Genomic DNA, 23181 nt, shown 5'->3' on the forward strand with positions numbered 1-23181 from the left:
CCCTCTGGATGGGCAATAAATGCTGGCCCAGCCAGTTATGCTCTCATCCCATGACTGAATGAAAACACACAGTAATACCACTGCTGCATCCTGTGGATTCAATGGGAGGACTGGTGAACAAACAACTACTGCTCTTCTTGAAACACTTGGGCAAGACTCCTGCAAAATTGACTTTGAATGACTGGACACGGTGCTTGACAGCTGATGTCTCGCACACCACATCCTGTTTCCTCAACTTTTGAATGGCCAATGTTCCAGGGGAGGATGAGGAACAGTCTAGAAGGACATTGAATCTCTCCAGAAAGCACAGCAGTGTTGAAATTAATTCCTGGAAGGATCTTGCTAGTAATCATTCCAACAACTTGTCCATCATTTCACAGTTCACTTTGTGTCCAAATTTCATAATGATAAGCAAGGCAGCAGCAGATAAAGAAAGTGAAGGAAATCCTGCCCTCCTGATCTCACTGCCGCAAGGGATGTGCTGTCCCATGTGATCAGAGATCTGCTGGCCAAGGATCAGTTTGTTCCATCACATGAAGACCTAAGGCATTACTAATGATGGGCAATGAAGGTTGGCATAGGCACTAAGCCCAACAACATCCATGTCCCATCAACATAAAATTTTGAAAAACTCGCAACCCAAGTAAATAATTTCTCTGAATTCAGGAACTGTAAAGAACAACCATGATCTTACAGTGAAAGCACTTGTCTGCTCTAACGGGCTTTTATTGAGTCCCTAAGATATTCAGAGGGTTCTTAAACTATGTCACTACTGGCAGGGTAAGCCTTAAACAGCAAGTTTCAAAACCAGTTTGTTAATGTGTTTTTAGGATCTTTAATGGAGCAAAATGTCGAAATGAACTCAACAGGACAAATTCCATATAATAGTTTGGGTCAATGGCCAAATGCATGGATAAGGAGGTAGGCTCTGAGGAACATTTTAAAGGAGGAGATAGATAGAGAGAGAGAGAGAATGTGTGAGAGAGATAAATACATAGATAGAGAGAGAGATAGAGAGAGAGAGAGAGAGAGAGAGAGAGAGAGAGAGAGAGAGTTAGAAGCAGGGAGAGGTAGAAGCAGGGAGATGATTAGGGAGCAATAACTGAGCTAAGGCCTGAGCCACTTTGGGGTCATGACTGGCAATGGTTGAGTGCATAAAATCTAACTGCAGTTGAAGTCAGAATTAGAGTTGCACAGAGATTACAAAGAATTAAAGGGCTGGATGATGTTCAAGTGTGAAAGGGTGATTAGCTGATACTGGGGTTTAAACACAAAGTTGAGAATTTTACATTCCAGGCAGTCTTTCTCTGTACCTAAAGCATACCTTGAACACGGATTTGAAGTTGATATTCCCCACTACCTTAGTGAGGGAGCCTTTTTTTGGATGAGATGTTAAACCAAGGGCTCATCAGGAAGTGAAAGCTCCCATGCCACTACTTCGAAGTACAGGGTGGAAGACCCTTTCCTAAATGATGCATCCAACATTCACTGCACTAACAACTTCCTTAAAGAGACTGCATGGTCACTGCGGGAACTGGCTGATTGGCACATTCCTACCTTAAATTGTTAAGCGCTTCGTTGGGTTATACAGCACTTTGAGCACACTGAGGAGGTGAAAGACACTAGACAGTGCAAGTTAGAATCATCAAATGGTTACAGCATAGAAAAAGAGTTTTTGGCCTATCACATCTTGACTAATTCTCAGTAACAACAACTCAGCTAGTTTCCCATCCCTGCCTGTAGCCCCTCCTCTTCAGATAATTAGTCAATTTCCTTTCCAGGGCTACGATTAAATTTACCTCCACCACAATTTGAGGCAGCATGTTTCACATTTTAACCACTCACTACATAAAAACATATTTTATTCATGGAACTACTGGATCCTTTTACTAATCACCTGAAATCGGTGTCTTCTGGTTCTTGTCTCCTCTCAACAGGAACACTTTCTCCCGATCTGTTGCGTAGAATTTTGAATGTCAAGTCTCTGAACGTTTTCTTCTTGAAGGAAAGCAGTTGAAGACCATCATCTCAAGGAGTGAATGTTTGAAGAATATATAAGCAGTGAAGTATCAACTTCACCCTGACATGATTCAATGTCCACAAACAAATATATTCTAACATTTTTGCACTGGTTCACCAACAGACATGGGAAACATAACTGGTTCACTCACTCTAATGTAACATTTTACGATGTACTGTACATATAATTTTAAACATGATGTAAGCTAGGAGTAGTGTACCTGGAAGGAGCAAGTGGTTATGCAACTAGTGCTTCCAAACTTCTCTACTATGTGGACTTCCCTCATCTCCTGGGGGGAGGGGCAATGCCCTAGTGGTATTATCACTAAACTATAAACACAGAAACCCAGATAATGTTCCAGAGACCCAGGGTCGAATCCTACCATGGCACTTAGAACAGTACAGCACAGTACAGACTCTTCGGCCCTCGATGTTGTGCCAGCCTTTAATCCTACTCTAAGATCAGACTAACCGACATACCCTTCATTGTACTATCTTCCAAGTGCCTGAAATGTTGCTGAAATGTCCTTAATGTATCTGACTCTACTCCCACTGCTGAGAGTGCATTCCGCACACCCACCATTCTCTGTGTAAAGAACCTACCTCTGACATCTCCCCTCAACCTTCTTCAAATCCCCTTAAAAGTATGCTCCTTGTGACAGCCATTTCCACCATAGGGAAAAGTCTCTAGCTATCCACTCTATCTATGCCTCTCAACGTCTTGTACACCTCTATCAAGTCACCTCTCAACCTTCTTCCCTCCAATGAGAAAAGCCCTAGCTCCCTCAACCTTTCTTCATAAGACACGCCCTCCAGTCCAGGCAGCATCCTGGTAAATCTCCTCTGCACCCTCTCTAAAGCTTCCACATCTTTCCTACAATGAGGCGACCAGAACAGAACATTTGAATTCAATCTAAAATAAAACATTCTGGAGTTAACTGTCTAATGTCAGAATCGATTGTCAGAAAAGCCATCTTGTTCACTAATGTCCTTTAGGGAAGGAAACTGCCATCCTTACCTGATCTGGCCCACAGGTGACTCCAGACCCGCAGTAATGTGGTTAACTCTAAACTGCCTTCTGGGCATTTAGGGATGGGGAATAAATGCTGCCTAGCCAGTAAGTGACTCCCTTTCTCATGAATGTGTGGATCTTTACTAGATGAATGGATTAATACTGATTGTCATTTTGCTTGTTGCTTCTTGGAGTTATCAGAATAGCAGAAAGTGAACTAACCTATTCTGTTGGGAGTAAAGTTGATTGGTGCAATTTAACATTGGAGCGAGCTTCAAGTAGACACAAAAGTGTGATAGCAAATCCAACAGATAGCAGATGTATTCCTAAACAACTACAATGAATGGAAACCAAGTGTCAGGTGTAAAGACAGTTTAAATGGCATTGAGAACCATAAAAAGATCTCAAGATGATCTGAATAAAAGCAAATCTGAAATAAAAACAGAAACTGCTACAGAAACTCTGCAGATCGGATGTATTTGTGCAGAGAGAAACAGAATTATTATCTTGAGTTCTGTATGACTTTTCCTTAATTAAGAGACAGAATGCTCAGAACAAGTCAGAGGTTAATGGGGATGGACAGGAATGCGGAATTGAAACCACAATCAGATCAGTCCTGATTTTCTGGAATGGCAAAGTGGATGCGAGAGGCCACTCTCACTCTCACTATATTCAAGTGTTTGTATGTTTGGAACAAGGTGAGCCAAATGCCTGTTTCTGTAATCACATCACCCGAGGGTTTCAGGTGAATTCTCTTCACATTATTCCAGTTAACTGATCTTTACTGGCTTATGTAGCTCAGTAGCAAAGGCAGTTCTGAACTACCTCACTGCCTCAGTAAGTTTCACTATTGAATTGCCGAGGCAAACAGGAAAGGAAGACTCCGGGCTAGCTTCCACAGTCCACCACCTTGAAAGACAAAGGCAGCAAACATATGGGAATACCATTCACCTTCAAGCTTCCCTCCAAGCCGCATCCCATACATCTATACTGCCGTTCCTACGCTGTCACTGAATCAAAATTCTGGAACACGTAGAACATAGAAATTTACAGCGCAGCACAGGCCATTCAGCCCTTGATGTTGCGCCAACCTGTGGAACCAAACTGAAGCCCATCCAACCTAAATTATTCCAGTATCATCCATATGTTTATCCAATGACCATTTAAATGATCTTAAAGTTGGCAAGTCTATTATTGTTGCAGGCAGGGTGTTCCACGCCCTCACAACTCTGAGTAATAAAACTACCTCTGACATCTGTCCTATATCTATCACCCTTTAGTTTAAAGCAGTGCCCCCTCATGCGAGCCATCACCATCTGAGGAAAAAGGTTCTCGCTGTCCACCCTCTCTAATCCTCAAGGTGCTAACAGCACTGTGGCTGACCTTATACCCCATGGATTGCTGCGGTTCAGAAAAAGGGCAACAAATACTGGCCTTGTCAATGATGTCCATGTCCCATTAAAGAATGAAACAAACTGAAATGGGAGAAAGTGAATATGTAACCTCTTATAACAAAGATGAGGATCCTCAAGTCAAGAAGGACGTTCTAACAGCTCAAGGTTGACACCCAAAGAGAAATCTAGAATATTAAGGACAGGAGGTGGGATGGGAAAGTTGGAGCAATATGACAATATGCTGGCCATTATGGCATACAAAATTTTGTCAAAACAATGTCAAATGGACAAAGTTCCTTCTGTCATAGGATAGGAATGCTAGAATGAATATTTTCAACAGCTTGTCAATTTTGAATCTGCAGGCAATTCCTGACTACTCTCTGGCAGAATTCATCGGAGGATATCCATTGATGGGAGTGCCACAACAAGCAATCGAATAGGTGAAAAACAACAAAGCCTGTGGTAATGATGGCATTGCACTGAATTCTTCAATGCTGGTGGGCTTTTGCCTGAATCAGGACTCTATGCACTCATCCTCCAGTTTTGGAATGATAAGTAACTTCTCCTGGACTTTAGGAATACAACTGTCTGTTACAGCGGAGATAAATCATGTTGTGAAAACAATCAAGGTATTTCCTTTTTGTCCATACTGACATGCATTTTCTTGAATGACTAACTTCAGTAGCTGAGGAACTCTTGCAGAAGAAGACAGTGCAGCTTTTAGATCTTCAACAGGATCCTTTGGTGCGGTCTTTGTTGCCATGCAAATCCAATAAATTTGTTGACAGCAACACTGGAACCCTTTATTGCATTAATTGACCTGACCAAAACATCCGACTTAGTAAATCAAGCTGTCTGATAGATAACATGCATAGTATTTACAATCTATCCAACAGTGCCAGTCACCTCATCAAAGATTAACTGCCCTCTGGTGTCAGTATTAAATACTGCCCAGACAGAAAACTCTCAATATAAGTCATCTCTGTGTCAAATTAAAACCAATCATTAGAGCCATACATCATCTACAGTTTGTGGGTGATTTTATCACTGCCCACTCTGCACCACATTTACATGCCAGTCTTGATCTCTGCTCTCCTGCATTTCACTCCTGAAGAAGGGTTACACCCAAAACATTGACTTCTCCATCTCCTGATGCTGCCTGCTTACTATGTTCTTCCAGCCTCCTGCTGGTCTATCCTGCACTTCTGACCATGCATTATTTTCCAAAAAATATTCATATAGAGTCATAATGTCAGCACAGAAACAAATTCTTCAGTCCAGCTTGTCCATGCTGACCAGCCATCCTAATCTGACCTACTCCAATTTGCCAGCACTTGGCCCATATCCCTCTAAACCCTTCCTATTCATATACCCATCCAGATGCCTTTTAAAAGTTGGCATTGTACCACCCTCCCACCACTTCCTCTGGCAGCCCATTCCATACACACACCACCCTCTGCGTGGAAAAACTGCCCCTCAGGTCCTTTTTAAATCTTTCCCCCCTCACCATAAATCTATGTCCTCTAGTATTGGGCTCCCCCACCCTCGGAAAAAGGTCTTGGCTATTCACCCTATCCATGCTCCTCATGATTTTATGAACCTCTGTAAGGTCACGTCTCAGGTCGGCATTCCAAGGTAAATAAAAAACCCCAGCTTATTTAGCTTCTCCCTATGACTCAACCCCTCTAGTCCCAGCAATATCTTTCTAAATATTTTCTGCACTCTCTCACGTTTATCACCATTCTCCCTACAAAAGGGCAACTAAAATTGTATGCTGTATTCTAAAAGTGGCCTCATCATCATGCTGTAGAGGTGCAACATGACTTGTACGAAACCACACCTGGTGAGCCAAATATTCCATCGATATTTGTTGGAAGAAGACTCTCTACAATTAAGTCGAATGCTTCCCATACAGAGAAACATAAAAATATAGAAACTAGGAGCAGAAGTAAGCCATTCGGCCCATCAAGGGCCCTTCAATATGATCATGAATGAGCTTGTACCTCAACAATTCCTGCATTTTCTCCATTTCCCTTGATGCATTTAATATCTAAAAAAGGATCAATCTCAGCAACTTGTTAGCTAGCTCCCTCAAGAACAAAGGAACTAGGAGCTGGTGTAGGGAATTCAGCCTATTGCAGCCATTCAACAAGATCATGGCTGATCTCATTTTGGCCTCACCTCCACTTTCCTGCCCACTCCCCATAACCCTTTAACCCATTAAAAATCTGTCTATTTCCTCCTTAAATTTATTTAGTGTCCTGGCATCCACCATGCTCTGGGGGAGTGAATTCAACAGGTTCACCATCCCTTAAGAGAAGTTAATTTCTCCTCAGCTCTGTTTTAAATATGCTACCCCTATCCTGAAACTATGACCTCACATTCTAGATTACCCCACAACAAGAAGCATCCCTTTCTCATCCACTTTGTTAATTCCCTTTAATATCTTATTTACCTCTCAGCCTTCTAAACCCGAGACAGTATAGGCCTAAATCATTTAATACCCCTTCATAAGACAAACTCTCCATCTCCAGAATCAAGCTAGGGAACTTCCTCTGAACTGCCTCTAATGCAACTATATCCCTCCTCAAGGGGACGATAATTGTATGCAACACTCCAAGTGCAATCTCACTAGTGCCTTGTACAGTACAGCAATACTTCCCTACTTTCATATTCTATTCATTTGGCCATAAATGCCAAAATTCCATTTGCCTTCCTTATTACCTGCTGTACCTACATACTAGCTTTCAGTGATTATTGCACGAGCACACCCAGATCCCTCTGTACCAAAGCACTCTTAAGTTTCTCTCTATTTAGATAATAATTTGTCTTTCTATTCTTCTGACTAAAATGGATTACTTCACAGTTATCCACATTAAACTCCCATCTGCCAATTTTGGCCCATTCACCCGACATATCCGTAACAGCCTGTAAATGTTTTATTTCTTCACTGCAACATACTATCTCACCTATTATGAGTGTCATCTACAAATGTGACTTGAATGCAGGGTTAGCATACTTTCTATCCCTGCAGCCAAGTCAAAAGGGCACCATTGATGAAATGATGAGGCTGAGCAGACAGCATTATCAATGAAGAGAGTGAACCCACTAGATGCAGGGAGGATGTTTTCAGTGAAGAGTCTAGAAACAGGGGGCACAGTCTCATGATAGATAGGAGGCCATTTAGGACAGAGATGAAGATACATTTCTTCACTAAGTGAAACTAACCTGTTGAATTCTCTACCACAGAAGGCTGTGGAGGTCTTGTAACTGAAGTCATTCATGAAACAGATAAATACATTTTTATACATTAAAGGCATCATGAGGATATGGGGAGAAGATGGGAGCATGACAATGAGATAGGGGACAACCATGATCATACTGAGAGGTAGAACTGGCCTGAAGGGCTGAATGGCCTAGTCCGAGTTTCTATGCTTCTAACATCAGATCAGCTGTGCAAGTTCCGCCTTCCACAAACTACAGCAGTGAATGTTTCACAACAAAGCCTGCACAAATCAACAAACAGAGCAGCTGCCATTCTCACACTCTTGCACTACAATGAAACCTTAGCAATGTATCAGTGACACGTAAGGGCCTGAGTGAAATTCCACCAACAAAGTTTCTGAGACATTCCCTGGATTAGATGAGTGCACAGTAGAACAAACATTAGTGTTTGACAAGCACATGGGCAAAACAGTCAACGAATTCATTCTGACGAATTTGATACTTTGTCAAATGGCAATCCTCCTCCCAACAAGATTGCATTTTCCTGACTCGCAATACCAGTGTTGAAAAGGAAAGACCAAAGACACTCTGAAGCTCTCCATGAAGCTTTGCAGCATTGATATGAAGGACTGGGAAGATGACGGCAACCCGTCTCTCAAGTTCAATCACACTTTTGAGTAACAGCACTTTATTGAGCGGTGCCAGGGAGAGAAAGACAAGCAAACTGAACCTGAACTCTGGGCCCCACCACCCTATGGGACAACTTCCTCCATGGACCCAGAGATCTGTGGGTAAAGAATTGGCAGGTTCAGTCACACAAAGCCTCCCTGCAGAAACTCAAGACACTGGCCAGATGTCACCCGCAAATTGAGGGAAAGCTGATGATGACCACAAGAGAGTGCAACACGTATTGAGAAGTGAAGCTCGCTACTAAGAGGTATTGTTGAGGTGAATAACAGAGCATTTTCTGCAAAGCCAGATGCATACATGAGGGAGAAATGAGTAGAACAATATATCGATGGGGTGGGAAGAGGAATGTATAAATTAGCATGGATCAGCTGGGCCTAATGGCCTATTTCTATATGTAAAATTCAATGCTAGAATCTCTGGACCAAATTCAGCCTTTGCATGCTCCTTTCATTCAACCCTTGCTTGTTCCCATACTAAGCACACAAAGCCAACTTTATTGGGAGCCAGAAATAACAGCAGTTGAAATGAGCTTTGTGCACTTCAACTGAGAAGAAATGAACAGCAGACACATGGACCAGCTGTGTCCCTTTAAACATCTAGGCTTGCATGATGAGTCAATACAGCGCCCTGGACGATTTATCTTCATGATTCAGGAGCATCAATTTGAAATGATGAGTCCTCTGGCCTGGATAGTGAGATGATCTAAGGCTGGAACATCCAAGCTTTCAGAAACAAGGGAAGAAAGAGGAGAAGAATGGACATGTGATACATGCCAGGGAGTCATGGGTGGAGTTCAGGAACTAGAACTTAACAGGGAGCGATGACATGGGAGAAGATAGCATGAGTTGAGGTACTGGTGAAAGAGAAGAATCAATGAAAATGGGACAAGAGGAGAAGACCAAGACAAGGATGGGAGAGGACAAGAGGAAAATGAATATGGTGAAACCATGAGGGCAATGGGAGGAGCAGGAGGAGGAGAATCTGGGGAGGTGGCCAGTGGACCTGGGGTAAGGGTAGGGGGACAATGGAGGCAACTTAGGTAGAACAAGGGGGTGAGAAAGTAGCAAAAGAATTATGGGGGTGGTATGACGACAACAAAGAGAAGAGCAAAAAATGGCAGTGGGCAAAAGAAGAGTGGGCCAAGGAAAGGAAAGGACGGAGGTTGAAGACAGGGAGAGCTAAGTTTATGCTGAGTAAGAAGATGACAGTGGGACATAAAGACCCTGGCCAGATGTCACTCATGAGTGCTAGTGAGATAAGGAACAGGGAAAGAGTGCAGCTAAACATGTGGCTACAGGGCTTGTGCAGCAGGGAGGGTTTCAGATATGTAGATGATTGGGGTACCTTCTGGGGAAGGTGGGGCCTTTATATGAAGGACAGATTGCACTTAAACTGGAGGTGCACCAATGTCCTGGGTGGAAGATTTGCTAGAGCATTTCGGGAGGGTTTAAACTAGTTTGACAGGCAGATGGGAACCAGAGCTACAGATTAGAGGACAGAGTAGTTGTTGAATGGGCAGAAATAGAATGCAGAGAGTCTGTCAGGAAGGATACACAGTTGACAGGGCAAAGGGATGAGTTAAATGTTTCAATGCAAGCAGTGTCAGGAATAAGAGTGATGAACTTAGAGCACGGATCTGTACTTGGAACTACGATGTTATGGCCACAAGAGAGACATGGATTTCACAGGGGCAGGAATGGTTACTGGATGTTCCAGGATTTAGATCATTAAAAAAAAACAGGGAAGGGGGTAAAAGAGGAGGGGAAGGAGCACTGTTAATTAGAGAATGCATCATAACTGCAGAAAAGGAGTTTGTTGAGGAGGGTTTGTCTACTGAGTCAGTATAGGTGCAAGTCAGTAACAGGAAAGCAGCAGTCACTTTATTGAGTATTTTCAATGGACCCCAATAGCATCAGAGAGATGGAAGAACAAACTGAACAGCAGATCTTGGAAAGGTGCAGATGTAACAGAGTTGTTGTTATGGGTGACTTCAACTTCCCCAATATTGATTGGAACCTCCTTAGTGCAGATGGTCTGAATGGAGCCAATTTTGTCAGGTGTGCCCAGGAAGGATTCCTGATTCAATATGAAGATAGGCTGACTAGGGGGGAAGCCATATTGGATTTGGTGCTCGGCAATGAGTCAGGCCAGGTGTCAGAGCTCTCAGTGGGAGAGCATTTCGGTGAATGTGACCACAACTGTCTCATCTTCACCACAGCCATGGAGAGGGATAGGTTTAGATAGTATGGCAAGGTATTTAACTGGGGGAAAGGAAATTATACTGCTACTAGATAGGAGCTGTGGAGTATAAATTGGGAACAATTGTTCTACGGGAAACGCACAACAGAAATGTGGAGCCTGTTTAAGGAACACTTGTTGTGAGTGTTGGATAACTTTGTCCCACTGAGACTGGCAAGGAATAGTAAGGTGAAAAGCCTTGGATGACAAGAGAAGAGGAGCTTCTTGTCAAGAGGAAGAAGGAAGCTTACTTAAGGTTGAGGTAGCAAGGCTCTAGCACAGCTTTAGAGGATTATAGGGTAGCTAGGAAAAGAACTCAAAAATGGACTGAGGTGAGCTAGGAAATACTTGGTGAGAAGGATTAGGGAAACCCAAAGACTTTCCACACTTATGTGAGGAATAAGAGAATGATCAGAGAGAGGGTAGTGCTGATCAGGGTTAGTGGAGGGAACTTGTGCCTGAAGAGGGAGGGGAGGCCCTAAATGAGTTTTTTGCTTCAGTATTCACTGGAGAGAGGGACCTTGTTGACAGTGACAACATGTAATCCAGGTTAATAGGTTTGAACAGATTGATATTAAGAAAGTGGATGTACTTGAAATTCTGGGAAGCATTAGATAGATAAGTCCCCAGGGCCGGACCAGATATATCCAAGGTTACCACAGGAAGCGACGAATGAGGTTGCTGCGCTTCTGGCGATGATCCTTGCATCCTCACTCTCCACAGGGGTAATACCGGACAATTGGAGGGAGGCAAATGCTGTTCTTCTGTTCAAGAAAGGGAATAGGGAAATCCCTGGGAATTACAGACCAGTTAGTCTTACATCTGTGGTAAGCAAGGTATTGGAAAGGGTTCTGAGAAATAGGATTTATGACTATTTGGAAAAAAAATAGTTTGATTAAAGATAATCAGCATGGTTTTATGAGGGGCAGGTCATGCCTCACAAGCCTTAGTGAATTCTTTGAGGATGTGACAAGACAAGATGACAAAGGTCAAGCAGTAGCTGTGGTATATATGGATTTCAGTAAGGCACTTGATAACATTCCCCACAGTAGGCTCATTCAGAACGCTAGGAGGTGTGGGATACAGGGAAATTCGGTTATAGTTACACTGGCTGGCCGAAAGACAAAAGCGAGTGGTAGTGGAAGGAAAGTATTCTGCCTGGAGGTCAGTGACCAGTGGTGTCCTGCAGGGATCTGCTCTTGGGCTTCTGTTCTTTGTAGGTTTTATAAATGACTTGGATGAAGAAGTGGAAGGGTGGGTTGGTAAGTTTGCCAATAACACAGAGCTTGGTAGTGTTGTAGGTAGTGTCGAGGGCTGTTGCAGGCTACAACAAGACATTGACAGGATGCAGAGCTGGGCTAGAAGTGGCAGATGGAGTTCAACCTGGATAAGTGAGAAGTGATTCATTTTAGAAAGTCAAATTTAAATGCTGAATACAGAGTTAAAGACAGGACTCTTGGCAGTATGGAGGAAGAGCAGGACCTTGAGGTCCATGCACATAGATTCCTCAAAGTTGCCACCCAAGTTGATAGGGTTGTTAAGAAGATGTATGGTGTTTTGGCTTTCATTAGCAGGGGGATTGAGTTTAAGAGCTGCAAGGTTTTGCTGCAGTTCTATAAAACCCTGGCTAGACCATGCTTGGAATATTCTGGTCGCCTCATTATAGGAAGGATGTAAATGCTTTAGAGAGGGTGCAGAGGAGATTTACCAGGATGCTGTCTGGATTTGAGGGCTTGTCTTATGAAGAGAGGTTGAGTGAGCTGAGGCTTTTCACACTGGAGAGAAGAAGGAAGAGAGATGACTTGATAGAGGTGTATGAGGTAATGAGAGGCATAGATATAGTAGATAGCCAGAGACTTTTCCCCAGGGCACAAATGGCTGTCACAAGTGGTCATAACCTTAAGGTAATTGGAGGAAGGCATAGGGGAGATGTCAGAGGTAGGTTTTTTATGCAGAGAGTAGTGGGTGTGTGGAATGCACTGCCAGCAGTGATAGTACAGTTCGAGACATTAGGGTAATTTAAGCGACTGCTGGACAAGCACATGGACGGCAGTAAATTGAGGGGTGTGTAGGTTAGGATAAATGATTGGCACAACATCGTGAGCCAAAGACTTTATACTGTGCTGTACTGTTCGATGTTCTAACGACAAGGAAAGAGGTGGCTGGAAGAGGTGAAGGAGAACGGGGAGGGCACAGGAGGTTGGAGGAGGAGGAAAACAGGTGGGGCAAGTGAAAGAATGGGGAAAAGATGGACAAGCGGACAAGAGAATGTTTAAAAAGAGCAGGTCAGGGAGAACAAGAGGAAAATGGAGGCCAGTGGCTCAGTGGTTAGCACTGCTGCCTCATAGTGCCAGGGACCAAGGTTTGATCCCTGTCTTGGGCGACTGTCTATGTGGAGTTTGCACATTCTCCCCATATCTGTGTGGGTTTGCTCTGGTTTCTTCCCACAACCCAAAGATGTGCAGGTCAGGTGAATTGGCCATGCTAAATTGCCCATAGTGTTAGGTGCATTAGTCAGGGCTAAATGTAGGGGAATGAGTCTGGGTGGGTTACTTTTCGGAGTATCAGTATGGACTTGTTGGGCCGAAGGGTCTGTTCCCATACTATAAGGAATCTAAATCTAAACCAGTGAAGGAAGGGGCAAGAAGTCAGAGATGTTAAGCGGGAAGGCAAGAGAAGGACAAGGAAAGAAAAGGATGTGTGCTCTTTGTAATGGAAGCAAGAGTTGGGTAGCAAGTCTTTGCAAAGATTTATGGTTGAGCAGCCGGGGAGGTGATCAGGGGAGGATCACAGAGGGGAGCCAGCAGAATAAAGGGGGGCGGGGGAAGAAAGGAGACAGCAGAAACGGATGCATGCAGTTTTGGTCTCCTTACTTGAGGAAGGTTTTCAGGGAGGCAATGGTCTAGTGGTATATTCAGTGGACTGTTAATCTAGAGTCCAAAGTAATATTCTGGGGATCCACGTTCAAGCCTTGTCATGAGAGGTCATAGAATTTGAATTTGATAATCTGGAATTAAGAGTCTAATGATGACCATTAAACCATTGTAAAAACCCATCTGGTTCACTAATGTCCTTTAGGGTAGGACACTTCCAGCCTTACCTCATCTGGCCTACATGTGACTCCAGACCCACAGCAAAGTGGTTAACTCTTACATTAGAGATGGACAATAAATGCTGGTCCAACCAGTGACACCCTATCCCATGAATGAATTTTTAAAAAACAGAAACACTGGCCATGGAGTTAATGAAATAAAGATTTACCCAACAGATTCTTGGGATGGCAGGACTAACATATGAGGAGAAATTGAAATGATTAGGATTATATTCACTGGAGTTCAGAAGAATGAGGGGGTGATCTCATAGAAGTCTAGAAAACCTTAGCAGGATGAGACAGGGCAATGCAGGAAGGAAGCACCAAAAGACCAGGAAATCCCGAAGCAGGGGTCTATAATCTAAGGATAGAGGATCGGCCATTTAGGACCTAAATTCTGTGGAATTCTCTGCCCCAGAAAGCAGTTGAGGCCAAACCATGGAATGTTTTCAAGAAGGAATTAGAGATAGTTCTCAGGACTGAAGGGATCAAAGGATATGGGGAGAAAGCAGGAGCAAGATATTGAGTTGGATAATCAGCCATGATTTTATTGGATGGTGGAACAGGCTCAAAGAGCAATCAGCGTACTCCTCTCCCTATTTTCTATGTTTCTGTCCCAAAGAGGAGACCCAAGGGGTGGAGCCTCACTGATGGGCACCAGGGTGGAGTGATGTCTTCAAGAGGTGGTTCTAAAGGTGGAACAGGTGGAATGGCAGATTCCACAGGTGAAGGGAAATGATACTGATGACTACTCCAGAGTTTTGGGAGGTCAAGGAGGAATATAGAAAAGTGGAAAAAATTGGTGTAAAAGAAAAAAAAATCACCTTTTATTAGGCAGCATGCCCTGAGGAAGCACAACAGTGGTTTAACATTTGAACTTCAAATAGGAAACTGTCTGGTCAAACAGAGAGCAAATAGCTCAAAATGTGCAGACACGGGTAGCAGAAATTTATTGCAGCAAAGAAAAGGTGCAAGGTCATCTATATTAAAAAAATCTGGCTGTATCTGAACCTTTAATAATGGAAGGGTATTTTTACAGAGTGCGATTTCCTGATACTCAGTTTGAAAAGGAAGCCGCACGCACTGGAGTGACACAATTAAGTAAATAAACACAACACGCATGGCTCATCTGATATCAGTGTCAGCCATTCAGCGCGTTATGAAAGATGCTCGTGAGCATTGTTTTAACAGAGCTCTACAGTCACATAACACATAGTGTGACCCTTGCAATGAGACCCACGCTACGAACAGAAGAAACTTGATCACTTGGTAGCCCCTTGGTGATGGAGCCTTTTCATATTTTGGGGAGTTCCTTTATAAAGGTGGAACAAAAATCACAATAAAGGACTGGATGATTACGAGCACCTCTCAGGGCGGGACCCTTGAATTCATCCTTGACACAACAACCGTTAAGGTGATCATCGTTGAGAGAAGAAATGAAGACAAGCACAGGAGAGGCCCATCAACCCATCAGCCATTCTGGATTATTACAGCTTGCAGCATTTGAAAACAAATTCTCAAGTCCGCTCCTCCCCACCCGACCAACCTCAGTCTTTGACCTTATACCTATGTACTTTGGCAACTGAACATTTTGTCAATGGAAAGAAGTTCACCTGACAGTCTCCATCAAACATCTCCATTAAACATGAACGGGGAAGGGGGCATGGAATGCTTGTGAAAACTTGCAGAATTTACTGAATAGAATAGCACACACATGACCCAATTGCTCAAATATCACAAACCGATAATCTTTTCAGCCTTAAGGTATTCCACTGCATTCAGTCAGAAACTGCAGTTCCTTCAGTCTATTTTCTCAAAGGTTTAACATCGAGAAACCAACATAGTACTGTTGATTATGCTTTTATGTCAACAACATTTGTGCTGTGACAATATAGTTGCAGGTTCAGGCTAGTAACGGGTGCTGTGGAGTAAACTTGTGAAATCTGTCTTCTAACTCCTTGGCCTCCTTGGCTGTACAAAATAAGTTACAGACCATCAATCCACTGTCCAGTGTCACAGGCAATTTACGAGGTGAAATTAAAATAGAATAAACCTGAAAAACAAGTATTAGCTTTATTATCACAGTTTCACTGTTTTTTTTTTAAAAATGAGTCCCCACAGTGAGACTTCCTCATAAAAACAAACATGGTGCTTGCATGTTACTTGAAGCCAAGTTTTTTTGATAGTTTACCATTCAAAATCAATTGCGCCATTTGCGAACTATATTAGGAAGCTTCAATTGTGAGGTCCAGGTTTAATTTTGAAGCAATGTCACCTCAGGCTCTAACCTCAGTATGACTTTGAGGGACAGCAACTTCGGAAATTTCCACTACGACACAACTCACACCACCTTAACAAGTTTAGTGCCCATCATTACTTCCTGATCTCACTGTCCCTTAAATCCCTCCCTTCAAAGTCATAGAATCCCTACGGTGGGGAAACAGCCATTTTGGGCCAACTAGTCCACATCGACCCTCCGTAGAGTAACCCACCCAGACCCATTCCGCTACCCTATATTTCCTCTGACTAATGCACCTATCCTACATAGCCCTGGATATTATGGGCAATTTAGCATGGCCATTTCATCTAACCAACACATCTTTGGATTGTGGGAGGAAACCCACGCAGATATGGGGAGAACGTGCAAACTCCACACAGACAGTCGCCTGAGGCTGGAATCGAACCTTGGTCACTGGCTCTGTGAGGTAGCAGTGCTAATGACTGAGCCACCATGCCGCCCCTTAAAATAATATTCAACCTTGCCAGATTTTGTTATTTTCTCATTCATTCTAACACTTCCTGCCAAGTTTGATCACAACACAATTTCCCAACCTGTCAACAATAGGGAATCAGCGTTACCACCCTGTAAAGTACTGTATTCCCTAAAGTTGACAACAATCTCAGAGAATTATTATCGACATAATGTAGGATTTTCATAACTGGTCCTTCATTGGTACAGTTTCAATGTCGATTTAATGTCAATTCTGCTTCTGTAGATTATGGAAAATTGGAATTTTCGGGCCAGAAGAGGGTATTTGGTACCACAGAGATGGTATTTGGTACTACAGAGAGGGTATTTGGTACTACAGAGAGGGTATTTGGTACTACAGAGAGGGTATTTGGTACTACAAAGAAAAACCTATGTTTAAGAACTTAGCTTCCACGAGCCCAACATGGTTTCTCACAGAAGCACGGGATTGTAACAGCACAGAGAGAGACAATTTGTCAGCTCTGTGTTGGAATAATTTACGTCTTGCTACCCCGCTGCTTTTTTCCTGAAGCCCAGTACATTCTTCTTCCTTGACAGGGAATAACCTAATTCTCTCGATGGACCCTGCAGCCACCCAGTTGATGCAATCACAGTTCACACCCCTGCTACATGAAAAGGTTTTCCTCTATGATGTTGAACATATCCATCTCTCAAACCTTTCTTCTGGTGAAGGAAAGTATGGCGAGAGGGTGGGTAAGTGGAACTGAGGCCATGAAAAGATCACAATTCAATAAGATCATGGCTGGACTGGGCTCAAGGGCCAGATGGCCTCCTCCTGTTCCTAGTTATTGTATATTCCAAGAGAACATATAAGAACAATTTGAGCAACTTCTCCAACTGACCTGTATAACTGAAAATCCTCATCACTGGAACCATCCTCAAAAATTGTTTCTGCACTCCGTCTAACAGTCCACATCGTTTTGAAAGTGAGGTGTATAAAACTTAATGCGATACTCCAATTGGGGCCACAACAGTATTTTTTTTCCAGAAAAAAAACACATCACTGAAAGGATTTGGGGACCAAGACCAAAAATAACTGCAAGAAAGGCCAATGAAATCCTCAGTTATACTCACTGTCATGGAAACAGACCCTTCAGTCCAACCAGTCCATGCCAACCATAATCCCAAACTAAACTAGTCCCACCTGCCCAGACTTGGCCCATATCCCTCCAAACCTTGCGTATTCATGAACTTATCTAAATGTCTTATAAAATATTGTAACTGTACCCACATCCACCACTTCTCGATGTTCATTCGACACATGAACCACACTCTGTGTAAAAAAAAAAATTGGCCTTGTGTCTTTTTTTAATGCTTTCTCCTCTCACCTTAAAAATCTACCTCTTTAACAACAGCCGATGCCTTGAGTTGGTGGTGGTATTGACAGAGCATGACTATCAGAGCTCAGGTGGCCTGTCTTTGGAGAGCTATCTATCTGTACGATTGTTTCTGTTTCAACATTCCTTCATATGCCAGCTTACAAAGAACAAGACAGCCAGAACAAAAAAAATAAAACCTTGAACACAAGCGCAATTTTCCCGACTAATCTGAAGAACTTGGAGCGCTGTGATTCCACGGTCAAACACAACAATGAACAGAGGACAGAGAGCGAATCTCTGTACTTGGAGTGCTGCCATCTTGACAAAGTACTACTATGTAACAGGCAAAACAAATCTTCTTGCCCCCTCTCCAATTTGATCCCACCTCCTTCCTATTCTTGTCCTTTGCCACTTTTGGATATGTGAAATGGTCAGCTCATCCCCCATTGGAGCCATCATTTGCCTCTCTAACAGTGAGCTCCAGCAGGTTAAACCTCACCATCCAATTGGGTCTTTTGCCATTCATGCAAGGTAATCTGGGTGGTGATCAACGAGGAGAAAGTGAGGACTGCAGATGCAGGAGATTAGAGTCAAAAAGATGCAGAACAGTCAATGTTTCGTTCATAAGCTCTTCATCAGGAATGATGAATTATTCCTGTTGAAAAGCTTATGCTCAAAACGCCAACTCTCCTGCTCCTCAGATGCCGCCTGACCGGCTGTGCTTTTCCAGCACCACACCTTTTGGCTTGGGAGATCAAATCGTGGAAAACAAGTAGCCCATTTTCTTTGCCAAGGGGCACTGCAGATCACCAAAACACCTCCGCAACCAGTCCATACCACGGGTGAACCAGGACTTTGTCTATTCACACATTCCCGGGAGGCATTTCTGGTCCGTTTGCGATCGTTTAATATCTTGAGGAATGAGTGTCCTTCTTCTGTACCCAATCAGCCATTGTGCCGGTGCTGGCTCAGCATTTTCTCTCTTTCAACAAAACCTTGCTAATTATCTCCCTTTCCAGTATTTGAAAGTTCCTACTGAATCTGTTTCCACTGCTCTTCAAGGCAGTGCGTTCTACATCACAACAACTTGCTGCATTAAGTAATTTGTTTGCGTCTAATTTTTGATATCTTTGTTAGTTTTCTTAATTCTGTGTCCTTCAATCATCCATTGTTGGAAATAAGTTCTCTTTATCCACATATCAATGCCCTATATTATTTTAAACATTTCTGTGAAATCTCCTGACTTTCTCTGCTCCATAAAACTTATGAACATTCGTTGCACTCCTTCTATGGCGATAATATCCTTCCTGGGTTAAAGAGACCAAAATTGCACATAGTGCAGGTCTAGTTGAGCCAAGCTTCTATTCAATTGAAACCAGGCTTCTTAAGTCCTGTAGTCAAATTTTCTTGCAATAAAAGCTAAAATTCCATTAGCCTTCCTAATTGTTTACTGCAAATAGCTTGAAACCCGTTCTACACCCTCACCAAAGACTTGACCTCCTTATATAAAAGAGAGAATATCCAGAAAGGGACACAATTCAGCACATTACACTGAGTACTTTCCCTAATAGTCACTGAACCGAATGACTTGCTGGGCAACTTCAGGAGGGAAGTGAGAGTCAAACACACTACTGTGGGTCAGGAGTCCCATGCAGTCCAGATCAGGTAAGATTTCCTTCTCTTTAGGACATTAGTGAACCAAATGGATTAAACCAGAGTGCTTTACATACCTTTCTCTTCTCCACCTCAAAGTTATATTCAAGCAGCGGCCCATTTTGTCTGAAAATTGTTTTCAAAATCTGATGGAGGAGTAGAGATGTTGATCTTCCTCCAGCGAAGGGTGGCACAGTTGCCCAGTGGTTAGCACTGCTGCCTCACAGTGCCAGGGACCCAAGTTCAAATCTACTACCAGGTGTCCTTCTGGGCGGAATTTGCATGTTCTCCCTGTGTCTGCATGGGTTTCCTCCAGGTGCTCCAGTTTCCTCCCACAGTCCAAAGAGGTGCAGGTTAGGTGGATTAGCCATGCTAAATTGCCCAAAGCATCCAGGGATATGCAGGCTATGTGGGTTAGCCATTGGAAATGCAGGGTGACAGGGATAAGGTTGGGGGTGAGGTGTGTGTGGGATGCTCTTCAGAGGGTTGGTGTGAACTCCATGGGCGGAATGACCTACTCCCACACTACAGAATCACTCTATGATTGGTGAGGAAGTTAAATTTGAGGAACTTGCTGAGTGAGCCCAGAACCAAGGCCAGCACTTTAACCAAAGACTGGAGGATAGCAAATGCTGTTGCCTTATTTAAGAAGGGGAGTCCAGACAACCCTGGTAATTATAGGGCAGTGAGCCTTACTTCGATTGTAAGGAAGGTGTTGGAAAAGGTTACAAGAGATAGGATTTATAATCTTCTAGAAAGGAATAATTTGATTGCGGACAGTCAACATGGTTTTGTGAAGGATTGACTGTGCCTCACTAACCTTATTGAGTTCTTTGAGAAGGTGACAAACAAGTGGATAAAGGTAAAGTGGTTGATGTGGTGTATATGGACTTCAGTAAGGCGTTTGATAAGGTTCCACACGATAGGCTATTGCACAAAATACAGAGTTTTGGGATTGAAGGTGATTTGTCAGTTTGGATCAGAAATTGGCTAGCTGAAAGAACACAGATGATGGTGGTTGATGGGAAATGTTCATCCTTGAGCTCAGTTACCAGTGATGTGCCGCAAGGATCTGTTTTGGGGCCACTGCTCTTTGTCATTTTTATAAATGATCTGGATGTGGGCGTAGAAGGATGGGTTAGTAAATTTGCGGATGACACTAAAGTAGGCGGAGTTGTGAATAGTGTCAAAGGATGTTGGGGGTTACAGAGGGACACAGATAAGATGCAGAGCTGGAGTTAATGCGGAACAGTGTGAGGTAGCTCACTTTGGAAGAAGTAACAGGAATGTAGAGTACTGGGCTAATGGTAAAATTCTTGGCGGTGTAGATGATCAGAGAGATCTCGGTGTCTAGATGCATAAATCCCTGAAAGTTGCCAATAAGGTTGATAGGGTTGTTAAGAAGGCATATGGTGTGTTGGCATTTATTAGTAGGGGGATTGAGTTTCGGAGTCATGAGGTCATGCTTCAGCTGTACAAGACACCGGTAAGGCTGCACCTGGAGTATTGCGTACAGTTCTGGTCATCTTATTATAGGAAGGATGTGGAAGTTCTGGAAAGGGTCCAGAGGAAATATACAAGGCCATTGCCTGGTATGGAGGGAAGGTTTTATGAGGAAAGGCTGAGGGAACTGAGGCTGTTTTTGTCGGGAGAGAAGAAGGTTGAGAGGTGACTTAATCAAGATGTATGAGATAATCTGAGGGTTAGACAGCATGGACAGTGAGAGCCTTTTTCCTCGGAAGGTGAAGGCTAACACGAGAGGACACAGCTTTAAATTGAGGGTGATAGATTTAGGACAGATATCAGGATAGTTTCTTTACTCAGAGAGTAGTAGGGGCGAGGAACAGCCTGCCTGCAACAGTAGTAGACTCGCTGACGTTAAGGGCACTTAAATGGGCGTTGGACTTACATATGGAAAATAATGCAATGGTGTAGGTTAGCTGGACATCAGATTAATTTCACAGGTCACACAACATAGAGGGCTGAAGTGCCTGTACTGCGCTGTAACATTCTATGTTCTATGTTCAAATTAAAGCACGATACTGCAGATGCCTGAAATCCTAAATAAAACCTGACAATGGTAGAGATATCCATGTCTGGCAGCTTCCGTGGAGAGAGAAACAGATTTAATAGTTTAAGGCTGGTTTTCTTCAGAATAGACCTGTTCTGCTGCTGCCAGGCCTGTACAGTTTCTCCGACATTTCCTTTTTGTACTGACAGAGTGCTGGACTGTCAAAGGAGCTGCTTTCTTTGGTTGAGAAGTTAAAGCAAAGCCTTTTCTGTTTCAGGTGGACTTAAAAAGATTCCACGGTAGATTTACCTTCCTAAAAGGCATTAGTGAACCAGATGGGTTTTTAACAACAATTAACAACAGCTCCCATGGCCACTATCCCTAAATTTAGCTTTACATTTCATACTTATTCACTGAATTCAAAACTTCATCAGCTGCATGGTGGGATTTGAACCCAGGTTCGCAGAACATTAGCCTGGGCCTATGGGTTGCTCACACAGTGATATTGCCACTGTTTACCCTTAATGTCCTATCGCAACAAATACCGCATTTGTACTTTGTGCTGTTGGCATTGTAAAAATAAAACACTTCTTAGGAGCATCAGTGGGCGGCATGGTGGCACAGTGGTTAGCACTGCTGCCTCACAGCGCCAGAGACCCGGGTTCAATTCCCACCTCAGGCGACTGACTGTGTGGAGTTTGCACGTTCTCCCCGTGTCTGCGTGGGTTTCCTCCGGGTGCTCCGGTTTCCTCCCACAGTCCAAAAGATGTGCAGGTTAGGTGAATTGGCCATGCTAAATTGCCCGTAGTGTTAGGTAAGGGGTAAATGTAGGGGTATAGGTGGGTTACGCTTCGGCGGGTCGGTGTGGACTTGTTCGGCCGAAGGGCCTGTTTTCACACTGTAATGTAATCTAATCTAATCAAATATAATGTAATGCCACATAAAAGGACAGGATAAGTGATCAGGAACTTAATCAAAGATTTGGAAATGCCGGTGTTGCGCTGGGGTGTACAAAATTAAAAATCACACAACACCAGGTTATAGTCCAACCTAGTGGACTATACCTAGTGATGCGTGATTTTTAACTTAGTCAAAGATGTGAGTTTTACAGAGTGTTGTAAAGGCTGCAGGTTATAGGGAGGGTAATCTAGAATCCTCGGTTGCTGCCTGACCTGCTGTGCTTTTCCAGCACCACACTCTCGACCCTGATCTCCAGCATCTGCAGTCCTCACTTTCACCTAATCCAGAATTTAAGGTAACTGAAGGTCTGGCTATCAACGTTGGGGTGATGGAAATCAGGAACACGAAAGAGGCCTGATTAGTACATTCCAGAGACAGGATGAGAGTTATCGAGATAAGGGGGGTTGCAAAGGGACTGAGATGAGAGAAGAAAATTTTAAAATAGAGACACATTGCTGGACCAGGAGCCAATGTAGGAGACATGAGTGAACAGAACTTGTTGAGAATTAGAAAGCATGCAGCATTTTGGATGACCGTGATTTTACAGAGGAGTGGCAGTCATATCAAGGCAGCGTTGGGATCATCAATTGTGGAAATGACAAAGAGACGGGTAATGATTTAAATCAACTGAGGCCAGGATGGAGGAGTGCAATGTAAGGGAGGGGAAGATGAGCTGCTGTGACTGATACATCACTGGCAGGAAGCATGTGCGAGATTAACTGCATAACAGTCACAGGTATTGGAGTGGGCTGAATTGGACTTGGGGGAAGCAAGTGAGATAGGGAACAGCAGAAAGATA

The 23181-nt window shown here is 43.4% G+C and overlaps 1 protein-coding gene across 2 annotated transcripts in view; it reads right to left on the reverse strand.

Moving 5' to 3' along the window:
• Positions 1-23181, reverse strand: part of nhej1 (nonhomologous end-joining factor 1) — a 297043-nt gene that overhangs the window by 150297 nt on the left and 123565 nt on the right. Inside the window, exon 7 of one of the 2 annotated variants that reach the window (XM_043694288.1) lies at positions 15318-15722. The exons of the other annotated variant lie outside the window; for it this stretch is intronic. Within the exon in view, the coding sequence (XP_043550223.1) occupies positions 15573-15722 (150 nt within the window). The 3' untranslated portion in view covers positions 15318-15572. Of the gene's footprint in view, positions 1-15317; positions 15723-23181 lie in introns of those variants that run through there. 2 annotated transcript variants of the gene reach the window in all.

This window comes from Chiloscyllium plagiosum, chromosome 7 (genome assembly GCF_004010195.1).
Source record: "Chiloscyllium plagiosum isolate BGI_BamShark_2017 chromosome 7, ASM401019v2, whole genome shotgun sequence".
Taxonomy (NCBI): Eukaryota; Metazoa; Chordata; class Chondrichthyes; order Orectolobiformes; family Hemiscylliidae; genus Chiloscyllium; species Chiloscyllium plagiosum.